This window comes from Ambystoma mexicanum, chromosome 6q (genome assembly GCF_040938575.1).
Source record: "Ambystoma mexicanum isolate Mex_15411 chromosome 6q, UKY_AmexF1_1, whole genome shotgun sequence".
Lineage (NCBI taxonomy): Eukaryota > Metazoa > Chordata > Amphibia > Caudata > Ambystomatidae > Ambystoma > Ambystoma mexicanum.
Genome location: NC_090937.1, coordinates 230,145,565 through 230,159,210, shown reverse-complemented (window position 1 = coordinate 230,159,210; position 13,646 = coordinate 230,145,565). Strand labels below are relative to the sequence as shown.

General features: G+C 48.6%; 1 protein-coding gene across 1 annotated transcript in view; it reads right to left on the bottom strand.

Moving 5' to 3' along the window:
• The window catches only part of SEC24D (SEC24 homolog D, COPII coat complex component), a 658,686-nt gene that overhangs the window by 181,897 nt on the left and 463,143 nt on the right, over positions 1 to 13,646 (bottom strand). The window contains exons 12-13 of the mRNA XM_069630689.1: positions 7,293 to 7,484; positions 5,045 to 5,138 (exon numbers count right to left, since the gene is read on the bottom strand). Coding sequence (XP_069486790.1) covers positions 5,045 to 5,138; positions 7,293 to 7,484 — 286 coding nt within the window. The remainder of the gene's footprint in view (positions 1 to 5,044; positions 5,139 to 7,292; positions 7,485 to 13,646) is intronic.

Genomic DNA, 13,646 nt, shown 5'->3' with positions numbered 1-13,646 from the left:
TTAACACAGGGTAAGGCTAACATACAAAATTAGGCTTACTGCAAAATATGGCTGACTAACACAAGAGGGTTAAAAGCAAGGTAAGTCTAACATACACAATTAGGCTAAATGCTAAATATGGCTGACTAACACGAGAGGGCTAAAAGTAAGGCAAGGCTACCTTACACAAATGGGCTAAATGCAGAATGAGGCTATCTTACACAAATGGGCTAAATGCAGAATGAGGGTAACTTACACAAATGGGCTAAATGCAAGCAGCTATTTGATATAAGGTAATAAGAGTGGAGGGTTTTACTGGAGTACAGTAATGGCTGTATTCACCACCCACACCACACCTACCTTATCCATCACTGCTGGTTTACGTCCCAGGTGAACATGGGCAAACACAGAGTGGAGCTGCCCTTTGCCTCTGGCCCTTCGCCAATGGCTGCCTGGACAAGGCTGCCCAGAAATCCTTCATTAAGAAGGAGGGAATCCTCAATCATGGGCCTGGGAGGAGGGTGGTGGGCAGGCTGGGCACACGGGTGGGGAACTGGTCCTGCTCGGACGCTGGTGCAGGTAAGGCTGGTGAGTGAACAGAAAAGACCAAAAACCAGTGGTAGATTTCTTGATGGAGTGCGGTACGGGTGTGCTGGGCAGAGGGTTAATACAGTGCTTGATGGCTTTGAGGAGACTTCTGCTTTAATTGTTGACCTTGGCTATGGTGTTTTGGTAGTAGTTCACCTTGGCAGTGGTGATTAGTCGACTGCATGTAGCACAGAGTTCCTTGAGCAGGGTGAAGTTGGATGCACTGCAGGATTCTCGCCACCGCTCAGCGTGTCAGTGTTATAGCATTGATGTGCTATGTATATGTGTATAAAGAAAGGTAAGAACATATTTTAAACAGTGAATGTGGGAATTTTTAGTACAGGTAAAGCTAAAAAGAATGTGGCTGACTTACGTAAATGGGCTAAAAGCAAGGACAGGCTAACACAAACTGCAAAATATGGCTGACTAACATGAGAGGGCTCAAAGCAAGGTAAGGCTACCTTCCACAAATAGGCGAAATGGAGAATGAGGCTAATTTACACAAATGGGCTAAATGCAGAATGAGGCTAACTTACACAAATGGGCATGTAGCTATTTGATAAGAGGTAATAAATTGGAGGGGTTTTACTGGAGTACAGTAATGGCTGTATTCACCACCCACATATGGATGGAGGTAGATTTCTCGGAGTGCGGTATGGGTGGGTCAGGCAGAGGGTTGATGCAGTGCTTGATGGCTTTGAAGAAGCCTCTGCTTCAATTGTTGACCATGGCTATTGTGTTTTGGGAGTAGTTGGTTTGGCAGTGGTGATCAGTCATCTGTGTGTAGTACAGAGTTCCTTGAGCAGGGTGAAGTCGGATGTAATGCAGGATTTTCACCATGGCTCTGTGTGGTAGTGTTATAGCATTGATGTGCTATGTGTATGTGCATAAAGAAAGGTAATAACACTTTTTAAACAGTAAATGTGGGAATTTTGAGTACAGGTAAAGCTAAAAAAAAGTTAAGATATTCAAAATATTGACAAATTGATTTCCTCGGCAGTGAGGTAAAGATCGACTGCACCGCATTTCTAAAAGTTCGAAATTTGGGAGGATTTAGAGAGGGTCCACACATGTAAATTTGTGAGTACTTATTGCACCAGAAATCATTGGAACAATGAGCAATAAAGCAAAATGCATAAAGCAGCAGCGTCAATGTTTCAAGGCACGATCTAATTTCCACATGGGTTTTCCCAGTGACATGCACATTCTTCCCCATGGCATTAATAACTATATCCTTACATGCCAAAGTACTTGGCACAACAATAGCCATGTGTCTTGTCACATAGCGATTCTTGCTGGATTCCACTATAAAAGCAGGTGTTATTACTGTCCAATTTTATGGGACACAATTGATGGGAACTTGCAAGATTAGGGCTGAGCCTGAGCAGCCAAGGGTTTCAAACTTGCAAAGTGCAAGCTGGCCCATGTCTGAGGCACGTGCTTAACTCGTGAGCTATCCTCCCAGATAAACGGTATCCGCATAGGGACTGCATTTTACTAAATATTCTTGTTTTGGGCTGTCTTGGATAAGGATATGTATGACAGGATATCCACCATGTGCCGGTGACAGTCCAGATTGTAGCTGTGGCTTTTTCACAGGGGCACACTCGGATACACTAGCAAACCGACTTCACCATGACCCTAGAAAGCAGAGCGCAGAATGCATGTTCTTGATTTACATTTCAAGAAATATTAAATGTGGGGGCTAGAATGGATATCTAGGCAAAGATTAACTAGCAGCATATATCGTGGGCGCCAATACAGCCTGCAAGGATGCTAAACGTTTAAGTTGTTTATGTTGTTTAAGATCTTACGTTTTCACGTATGCTTTTCTTTAATTGCTAAATTATTACTTATGGTTGGGCTCTAAGTGTTCGCCTCTTAGGTAACTACCTTTAGGAGGACAAAGGACTGCTGGTCATGCAGGCAGCACAGGGTACATCCATCTATGGAACAGTGCTTAGAAAATGCTGCTCTCCCCTATGCTTCATTCAGGAATGGTTTTAGTTTTAGCTCAGGACGGATCCTTAGCACCACTGGTGTGTGTCAAAGTTAACTGCATAGCATGTCGGAGGGGATACATATCCGCTGATTAATTCCATGCCGTTGCCCTCTCCACACTCATGCCAGGCAGGCATTGATGACCCACTTGATCATAGGTCGTTGGAAACACTTGAAATTGATTATTTTATGATGCCAAAATCTGAATGCACTTTGAGGCCAGCATGACTATGGCTGCTGTCGAAATGCCTGCATTTTCCTATAACAAACAGGGCAAACTGCCCACACTAAAGATGGCCTCTGACGGCCCTGGGCTTCCGGGGCAGGAAGTGGACTAATAGCTTATAGTACTTTATGGACTAGGATAGCGGGTATTGCTACAAGTGAAGGGCTATGCAGCGGTGCCATCTACAGATAGGTAAATTCATGCTAATCGTGGTTGGGGACTTGGTACAACGGGAGCTGCAGTGCTGTTTCCAGATAGTGCCCTGGAAGGATGTAAGAGCCCTTACCCCAGCTAATCTAGTTTACGGATGCACCGCTGCACGCCCCATCTGAAGTGGCACACTCACACACCGCACTAAGGTGTTTTCACAGCTCAGCTCTGCTGGGACACTCGAGCCTCGCCTCGGCAATGCCTGTGCTTGAGGGGGTGTCCCTGGGTGAACTGAGTTCTGCCCTGCCTCCCGCCCATTCCTCTCTCTAATGTATCACCACTTCATGCATTCGCTGTCATGCTCTGTACACTTGAGCCCATCCCTCCTGAGATTTAGTGCTCGAGCCACCTTCTCCACGCTCAGCCCCACGGGCACTGGCGGCCCCACTGCCTGATGGGTCTGCTGTGTGTGGCCAGCATGCCAGAGGCACTTTACCCCATTTCAGGCACTTCTGTTCTCACATAGTGCCCCCTTCAGATGGAGGTCAAATCAGGCAATGGAAATATATTAAAGGGGACGCTTTGGAGCGCAGCTTTTTCTGGAACGTAAGATTCGACTGTGATTTAAATGTTAAAAAGGATCTATGTGATTATTGCGACGGCCGAAAATGCTGATTTTTTTTAACCCTTTACACCACATATATATGCGGGGGAGACCCCCGCAATCCCCCCATATTAATAGTATACTCTAACCCCCCCCCCACATATATATGTGGTGTAAGGTGGGGGGTTGGCATTTTCGCCCGTCGCAATTCCCAGGTCGACATTTTTGCACGTTTCCGTTCAAAACTGTTTTTGTATCTGATTATTCACGCATTTCACACTGACTGGTTTTGCTTACATATAATATTATGCAGATCAGGCAGAGCTTGATCCACATAATATTATAAGCAATATTAAGCATAAGTGCAAGGCCATTGAAAACAAGCCATAAATACTTTCGCAATTTGTGAACATTTAATTCTCCAGAAGCTATTATACCATTTGAAGATACCTCGAGATTGACAATGATACAGCATTTTCTTATAAGTGTAGATAATATACTGCCACTATAGAATAGCATGAAGATTGTGTACAGATGGCACACAATACTAACATCACTCATATGAAATATTTTTGTTTATGTTGAACATTATGATTTTCTGAGCCCTGAAGAAGAGAAGCATTTCTCGAAACCCGTGTCGGCTCATTGTACCTTAGGCTCAATAGATTCTAGTTTGCAATATTATTAAATATTGGTATTGTGCATATATCTTTTGTGTTTGAATTTTTCTCATTTTCACCCAACTATTAATATAGAAGGTTGAGCGCATCAGAAACTTTAACCCACAGTGACTATTTCTTTCAATATGGAACGCTCGGGAAGCGTCCCGTACCCCACTCAAGTTTCATGCAACATGAGTAAAGACTGCATATTGGTTTTCATGTGCATAGATCTGGATAGGTTATCCCTAACCTGCTGTTTTTCACTGTAGACAATATTTGTAGTGTGGTAAATGGGCAGCAGAGAACCTAATTTTCTTATGCAATAGGCAAAACAGTTGCTTATTTCCAAAACTTTCTGATTTAACATGGTCGGAGAGGTCCAGAGAGAATAGAAAAGGGAGCATGAAAGAGAGAAACTAAAACACGGAGCGGGTCAGCGATGAGCGAGAAAGGAAAGTGGGAAAGAGAAATGAGAGAAAGCTAAGACAGACAGAGTGAGAGAGAGTGGAAGGCGAGATACGGACTGTGATGGGAAAGAGGGAGAGGGAGTGGCATGAAATGGGAGGTGACCAGAGACAGCCTGGGTGGGTGTGATGGACAGAGAGTAGGAAGAGAGCCAGACAGCCAGAGAGAAGGGGAGATAGAGAGAGCTGTCTCTGTGTGCACAGGCTGTGCTCCTGGTAAATTCGTTCACATTAATGATGTTTAGCATCTGTACAGGGTAGGAGCAGGGAGTGCTTTGCCTCCTGGAAGATAACTACCGCTTTTCAGTTCTTTGTTTCAGATATTTTCAAGGAACCCATGAAGCCCCGCAGGCTGCAGTTCCATTCTCACCTTCAGGGCTTCCATGCCAGCCTGGATCACAGGGCCGAAGACGCTCTCGCTCTCGTTACTGTCTGCGAACATCTCAGGAATCTGGTCCAGCAAGCTGCGGAAAGGGATCCTTGTTGGAATGGTTTCAAAATACATGACACAGCACACACACACCCGAATTCCGTGAACTGAGAGAGCATGGTCAAATAACACAAAGCAATTGCACAGAAGAAATACAATAAAATGAACTATCCAGCCTGTCTGTTAAGTGGAAGTGGTGCTCATCACCAGCAGGTTCCTCAGAATATCTGGCAGTTGTCAGGGGGTGTTTCAAAACTTGGCAAGGTTTATTGAAAATTGTTAGGCTGGAAGGGAAGGAGTGCCCCACAGCCTCAATCAGTTTTCTGTAAAACTCGCCAGCTTTGATGAAACACTATAAATGCTCTGTTTAGCCCTGGTTGCACATACAGCCGGTTAATAATGTGGGGTTAATCCCCCGTTCCAAGGGTTGGAATGGGGGTAATGGCCTGGAAGCCCAAGTTAACGGCCCGAGCAAAGCGAGTGTCATTAACGAGGGCTCCAGGCTCTTACCCCCCCCATTCTAGCACTTGGAACGGGGGCTTAAGGCCATAAGCACCCCGGACTACCAAAGCAGTAACCGAGGGTGCTAAAATAAACGTGTGCGTCATGTTCAATGACTGAAAATACTGTCTTAAGATGGCCGCCATGGGAAGGGAAGGCAGGGCTACGTATCGAGCCCCTCTTCCCTTTCCATGTTGCTTTGCGGAAGCCAAGGGGAAGGTGGTGGCGGCACTTGCAGCTGCCGAAATAAGTTAAGTGCGGGGGGGGGGAGGTTGCGTGGGGGGGGTGGAGAAATGAAAAAAAAGGGGACAGAGGGTGGGGGGAAGATGGCAGCAGAGGGGAGCCGGCTCTCAGGTGGCATGCAACGCAGGTTTTCATCGCCGATTCAAGCCTGCGTTGCTAGCCATCTGATTGGCTGGCTCCCCCTGAAAGGGTTCTAATGTTTATACACACTTTAGTTACAATGCCAACAATACTCGTTTCTTTGTCCCCCCTCTCTTTCTCACCCCTGTATCTCGAGTACCCTTTTCTCTCCCCATCTGTGTCTCCATCTTTCGTCTTATTTTAGACGCCACATTACCACAGACCAGCCACTGTACAATAACCAATCGTACACGAATGACATTAATAGACTATTACTCCCAATGAAAAGAACAGTATAAAAAGATCCCAGACTTGCAAATCTCTTTTAAATGTTGTAAATGGATAATGACAGTATAATACTACAGGGCAGCATCGCTCAAATGCATTTCCATTCAGTAGACACGCAGGACACTGCTCACTCACTGGCTGGCAAAGCGCTGCTAGGGATTATCATTAAATTGAGTGAATATTACACTCAATATTACAGCGTCTAGACGGGGAACTTGGGGGCATGCACTGCTGTGTAAACTCATGATATTTGTATTCTCTTTTCTAAACACCTGTATTTTCTTTAAAAATATGTAGCCTTGTCAGAGGGCCTTCTTGAGTCTGGTGCATGTTTCTTTAGCAGCCTATAAAAGTTCACCAGCCACCATGTGCTAGTTCTTGGGGTGCAGACACCCAAAAAGCAGGAAACTGTGCTGGGCTCCGTTAAACCACGATTGTCTTATTCCCACACACTTATGACTTTATCCGTTTTCAGCCATTTCTCCACTCTCGGCCACATGACGGATACTTTGACCACCAGCTAAGAACATGCACACACTCCCTGCCAGGGAGACTTCTGCCATTCCACTTGACTGTGCCTTCTCCTCAGAACATACAGCATTTACCCACAGCCTCCATTCCCGAATCCCTTAGGGTAGTCTTACATTTAGCACGGGGTCAAAGGTTCTACTTAAGTCCCAGCTAATCCCATCTGATCACCAGCAGTGGTCTACATCTCTAGTGTGCCAACCAAAAGAACTGGATCCAGTTTCTGCTTTCAATGTCCAGGTTATCTGGCCTTGCATACATTTCAAAGTAGAATGTTAGAATAGTATATCTAAGTTTGGACCCTTCATTGGTGGAGGCAGTAAAAAGAGGCAAATATACCAACCTAGCACACCTATCGTCATTAATCACTAACAGCAAGACTACAACTCGGAAAAGTGCATGACTTGCACAGCTTCTCACCCCATTGCCAATGGTCCAGTATTCCCACCTGCGGCCCCTGTGTTTCCACTCATACATGTTTTGACCGCCCCCCTCACTCCCCACTTACTTGTTGATCACAGATCGGGATTCCTGAAAATTCACGAGGAATCCGTCCATTAGAGGAACAAAGACCTCCCCAACATCCGACACCACCATCATCTGGGGCTGCGCCAAATTACTCTTCACGTTGTAGAAATGGAGGATTTTGTTATAGGTGACAAATCCAACTCGAATCGGCGAGGTTTCCCCCGACTCGTCCCTGCAAGGCAAAAACAAAAGGCGATTTCAGAAGAGCGTCCCTAGCCTGATGAAAAGGCCACAGACCCATCGGATACAACATAGGAGAACGCGCGCGCCCAGAGCCCGGAGCTTGGAGTCCATGTACACACTACGGCTGCTCTATGATTTCACTCATGTTACCTTCACACGTGCTCCTTCAGGTGCATATTTTGTTAAAAAAAGAAAGTTGAAACTAAAGCAGCTTAGCAGACCCTGGATGGCCTGGAATTGCTCCTTTTTGAATTTAAGCCTCTGGAAGCTAGCATGTAAGGCGTAAGCAGAGCTTAATTTGTGCAGGCGTTTTCTAGGGTTGAGCCGAGGACATATTTTTGAGCACCAGCACTTATTTGTGGGGCTGGACCATCTTCACCATGGTATTATGGCCTGCACGATTGCTCCTAAGGCATCCCTGTCGTTAATAAAAAAGGAAAAACCTAGATGAGCCTGGCTGACACTCTCGTGAGTGGTGCTGGCCCAGCCCATCCACATTTCACTTTGAGCTGCGGGTAGTGGTGACAATGGCTGCAGGCAGGCCGCTGCCAGGCATCCATGCTGCCTTGTATGACTGTTCTGCTGTCAGTGATAGACACAGTCCGGCATGTGCACGCACACAGCACCATGTTGTGGGTGCCCACAACTAGGCTGCATGGCCAGCACTGTGCTTGTGTGCCATGCAGGTCAGATGTGGCTGCACACCCACACGTGCTAACAGAGGTAATATGTGTAACTCCTGGTATGACTCGGATCTCGTCACCCTTAAACGCAAGTGCAGGGTGGCAGAGAGGAAATGGCGTGCTTCATGTTCATCCTCTGACAAACTGGCCTGCCGCCTGCTCCAAAGGCAATACCGGCTCTCCGTTCTCACTAAGAAGAGAGCCCTTATCCAAGCTCACATCTCTGCGGCATCTAACAATTCGGCCGAACTTTTTAAAATCTGCAAGGAGCTGGCCAACCCTGCTACAGTCTCCACCTCTCCTGTCCCCTCCCAGGCCCTCTGCACGGCACTGGCCTCTCACTTCATTTCAAAAACTCAGGACATCCTGTCCTCACTCTCCTCCTATCACCTCCCCTCCTCTTTTCCCTGCTCTCCCTCTGGCCCTTCTGCAGCCACCCCTCCTCCCTCCTTCTCTGCCTTTCCCCTTTTTTCTGCTGACGAGGTTTCGAGACAAGGCCGATCTATGAAAGTCTCGTCAAAACAGGTCCACCCCTGTTCCTCCAAAACTATCAAGGGCCACATCGACTCCCTGGCGCCTGCCCTGGTTGACTTCTGCAATCACTCCTTCACCTCTGGAGTCTTCCCATCCCCCCTCAAGCACTCCCTTGTGCACCCCCTTCTTAACTCTTCCGACCCCTCCTGCCCAGCTAACTATCGCCCTATCTCTATCACTCCCTTCCTGGGAAAGCTCCTGGAAAAACTGGCCATCTCCCAGCTTAATCTCCATGCTGAATCTGTTGGTAGTCTTCATGACCATCAGTCTGGCTTCAGAGCTGCCAGAAGCACGGAAACTGCTCTCCTGAACATCCGCGAGGACCTGCTCTCAAACCTTGACTCTAACACCCCTTGTGTTCTCATTTTGCTCGACCTCTCTTCTGCCTTTGACACTGTCAACCACACCATCCTGCTCAACGGTCTCCGTGATAACCTGGGTATCACTGGTCAGGCTTTGCCGTGGCTGACCTCCTTCCTCTCCAATCGTCCCTCCCAGGTCCAACAGGGTTCCTTCCTCTCGGACATCTTTTTCTCTACCTGTGGTGTCCCCCAGGGATCTAACCTCTCCCCCTGGCTGTTCAACCAGTACCTGGCACTTCTTGCTCACCGCATCGCCGCTCTCTGTCCCAACTTTCAGTGCTATGCGGATGATACCCAACACATTTTCAGTCTACCCTCGGCCTCCTCTTCCCCTTCCCTCATCTCTGACTGTCTTTCTGCTATCCAGGAATGGTGTGCCGCCAACGACCTCTGCCTTAATGCCAGTAAGACTGAGATTCTACTTATCGGCACACCCACTCCCTCCTTCCCTGCAGCTCTCTGGCCGGCCTCCCTTGGCCCTCTTCCTGCTCCTACCTGCAAGGCAAAAAACCTCGGGGTCATCTTCGACTCCACACTCTCTTTCTCTCCTCACATATCTGACGTCTCTAAGAAGTCACACTACCAGCTACACCTCCTCAGAGGTATCCTTCCTTTCCTCTCCTTCCCCCAGAAGCTCACTGTCTCCAGAGCCCTGGTTCTCTCGAAGCTTGACTACTGTAACAGCCTCTATCTAAATCTTCCTGCCTCTACTCTCCGCCCTTTGCAACTCATCCGGAACAGGACTGCGAGACTTGTCCTTGGCCTCAAGCCCAGGGCCCATATCGCTCCAGGACTGAAATCGCTACACTGGCTCCCAGTGGCTGCGAGGATTAAGTTCAAAACCCTCTGCATTGTCCACAAGGCCTTCTGGGGCCTTGGGCCAAAATACCTTCAACTCTCTCTTCCTAAATATCTTCCTTCTCGAGCTCTTCGCTCATCCACCTCCAACTACCTCAGGGTCAGCCGCTTCTCCAAGCAACGAGCTGGGGGTAGATCTCTCTCTGCAGCAGGGGCCTCCCTCTGGAACAGCCTTCCTGCCTCCCTGAAACTTGAGGAGAACCATCTCCGGTTCCGGAAGCACCTCAAAACCTTCCTCTTTGCCCCTGCTTTCTCTCCCTCTCTCCCCTGCTAAAATCACTGAACCTGCACTGAATCTGCAACTGGGCCACTCACCGATCTCGGTCCTTGGCCCAGCCACTCTTCCCTGCACTGCCTACCTGCACTACAGGACTGTCTCTGTATCCTACAGCCCCTTCTCCCGGCACTTACCTTGCACTTGCCACCAGCTGGCCCTATTTATCTTGTATTCTACTAACCATGTACTGCACTTCCCCACTCCCCTTCCCCTTGCACTTTTCTCAGTCCCCCTACCCTTGCACGATCTGAATGACACCTGGCCTAGTAGGATCGTTGTCTGTTTTCCCCTTTTTTCCCCCCATGCCTCATAGCGCCTTGAAACACTTGTGTATAGGCGCGTTACAAATGCCATATCATATCATAAGGGTCCACCGTCTGCACGACCAAGTTGCTTATGCTCAAGATTATGACAAAGATTGGCATGTGCCAATCTGTCAGAAGTGCATTTGCCCAGTGAGAACAGGTGAGCTTTGGTACACAAGACATGCAGCACTGCATTAGCAGTGCAACTAAGGGAGCCTGAGCGGTCGTAGAAGCAGGTGACAAAAAAGGGGTGGGGGACAGGATGGACGAACTTACTGGACCTAGTACATTCAGGTAATGTATGGGTACAGACGAAGTTAAGGAAGGTGGGATTGGGTGGGGGTGGGGGGAAGAGAACAAACATGTCCAGTCCAGCAGGGCCCTTGGTTAAGTGCAGAGAGAGGTTGCCCCTTTCATGGAGTGTGAACTGAAAGTGCAGTAATGCTGAACATAGTGCAGCGGCCCGGAGGACTGGCAAAAGACTGGCGGCGGAGCCTGGGACCTGTAAGACTCAGGAGGTGAACCAGGCAACCAGACAGCAAAAACTGAACAGAGTTAGAGAAAAGAAGGAGGAAGGAGGGTGGAGAGAAAAGACGAAGGTCTTGAGGAGTTTCCAGAACTTATGCTGCTCCAGCTCAAGGCAGAAAAAGGCAGAGAGGCTATTCCAGAGGGAGGCGCTTGCAGAGGATAAGGATCTACCCACAAATCTCTGTTTGTGGAAGCAGCTCACCCGCAGAGAGTTAGAGGAGGACGAGCAGAGGACTCTAGATGGAGAGTATTTAGGAAGAGAGCGTTGTAGATAGTGTGGGCTCTGGCCCGGGAAAGCCTTGTGGATTATGCAGGCGGTCTTGAACTTGATCCTTGCAGCCACTGGGAGCCAGTGGAGGGATTTCAGCGCCAGAGAGATGCGGTCCCAGGGCTTGAGACCAAGGATAAGTCTTGCGGTTCTGTTCTGGATGAGTTGCAGAGGACAGAGAGTAGAAGTAGGAAGATTGAGAAAGAGGATGTTGAAGTAGTCCATCCTAGAGAGAACTAGGGCTCTCGAGGTGGGGAGCCTCTGGGGGAAAGTGAGAAAAAGGTAGAATATCTCTCAGGAGGTGCAGTTGGTAGTGGGACTTTTTGGAGATGTCTGAGATGTGAGAAGAGAAGGAGAGAGTGGAGTTGAAGATGACCCCTAGATTTGTTGCTTCAGTGGTAGGTGAGGGCGCAGGGCCAACGGAGGCCGGCCAGTGTGAAAGTGGGGAAGCTGGAGCAGGGGTTCCAATGAGGATGATCTCTGTCTTACTGCCATTCAGGCAGAGATCGTTAGCTGCACACCAAGAATGAATTGCGGATAGACAGTCGGGATGGGCGAGGAGGAGGAGGCCAAGGGTAGCCTGAAAGAGAGCTGCGTGTCATCCGTATAACATTAAAAGTTAGAGATAAAGGTAGAGATCCTGTGGGCCAAGGGGCCCATGTAACTATTGAAGAACCAGGGGGATAGGTTAGATCCCTGGGGGACACCACAAGTAGAGAGTGATAGAGGAGAGAAAGGACCCAAATTCCATCTGGGAAGGCCGGTCAGAGAGAAAGGAGGCGAGCCACGCCAGGACCTGATCTGTGATGCCCAGGGTATCATGGAGACAGTAGATCAGGATGTTGTGGTTTACCGTATCGAAAGCAGAAGAGAGGTGAAGAACAATGAGGCCAGGGGGACAGTTACAGTCAAGATTTGAGAGCAGGTCTCCACAGGTGTTCAGAAGAGCTGTTTCCATGCCTCTGGATGCACTAAAGCCAGACTGATGGTCATGGAGACAACCAACAGATTCAGTGTGGAGGGTCAGTTGAGTGATAGCCAGCTTCTCCAGGAGTTTTCCCAGGAAAGGGGTGATAGAGATTGGGCGATAGTAGCCCGGAAAAGAAAGGCTGGCAGATGTGTTTTTTAGCAGAGGGTGCACAAGAGAGAGCTTGAGAGGAGAGGGAAAAACTTCAGTGGCGAAAGAGAGGTTGCAGGGGTCTGCCAAGGCTTCAGCGAGAGTGTCAATATTGTCCTCGATGGTTTTGGAGGGGCAGTGGCCTTCCTGTTTGGAAGAGGCTTAAATAGACCAGACTTGTCTAGAGACCTCATCAGGTGTGACGGGGGAGAGGGAGTATAGAAGAGGGGGAGGGATGCGGCAGCTGAGGGGGGGGGGCATAAGATGTTGGTCCTGTGTTTTGGGGGTGAATTGTGCGGTCAGGGATGAGCAAAGGGCCTGGGTGGGTGCAGTGGAGGATGCGGCTGCAGTAAGGTTGGACAGTTCCTTGCAGACTTTGAAAAGTTTGGCTGCGTTGTTAGATGCTGTGGAGATGCAGGATTGAATGTCGACTGCTTTCCTGGAGCGGATGCAGAGTCTATATTGCCTTTGAAGAAGGCGGCAGGTCAGTTTGTCAGAGGGTGCACCTGAAGATCCCCATTTCCGTTCCGCTGCTCTGCACTTGCGTTTAAGGGCAGCCAGATCAGAGTCGTACCAAGAGTTGTATTTTTTGGCAGGCTTCAGACAGATCCTCATGACATGGGCAAGAATGTCAAGAGTGTTGGAGATGTAACATTGAAAGTTAGAGAGGGCTGCATCAGGGTGGGAGTCAGCATCAGGAGTAGAAGGAGGAGAGTAGGTGGAGGCAAAGGCAGCCACTGACACTGTTTTCATGGGTCGGGTGACCTTGAAGGCAGGTTGTGGTGTAGGGTGTGCCATTGCTAAAGGAGAAGAGTAAGTGAGAAGAGAGAATAGAATGATCAGACCATGAGAGCGAGGTAGTGAGAGGAATAGAGAGTGGGATGTCTGTGGAGATGAGAGCATCCAAGGTGTGGCCAGCATTGTGCGTTGGACCAGAGGGTAGAATGGCAAGCGAAAGGGAGTCACAGAGGTTGCGGAAAGGTTCTCAAGAGTGCAGCGAGTCAAGATAGATGTTAAGATCCCCCAACAGGAGGAATTGCGAAGAGGGGGAGTTAAGGTCAGCCCATTCCGAGAGGAAGAGGGTGGACCGCCCAGGCGGCCAATAGAAGGTGGCCAGAGTAAGAAAGGTGACAGGCGAGAGAGAGAGCCTGCACACCAGGCATTCAAAGGAGGAGTAGACCTGAGTGGGAATAATGGAAACAGGGATCCACTCAGGAAA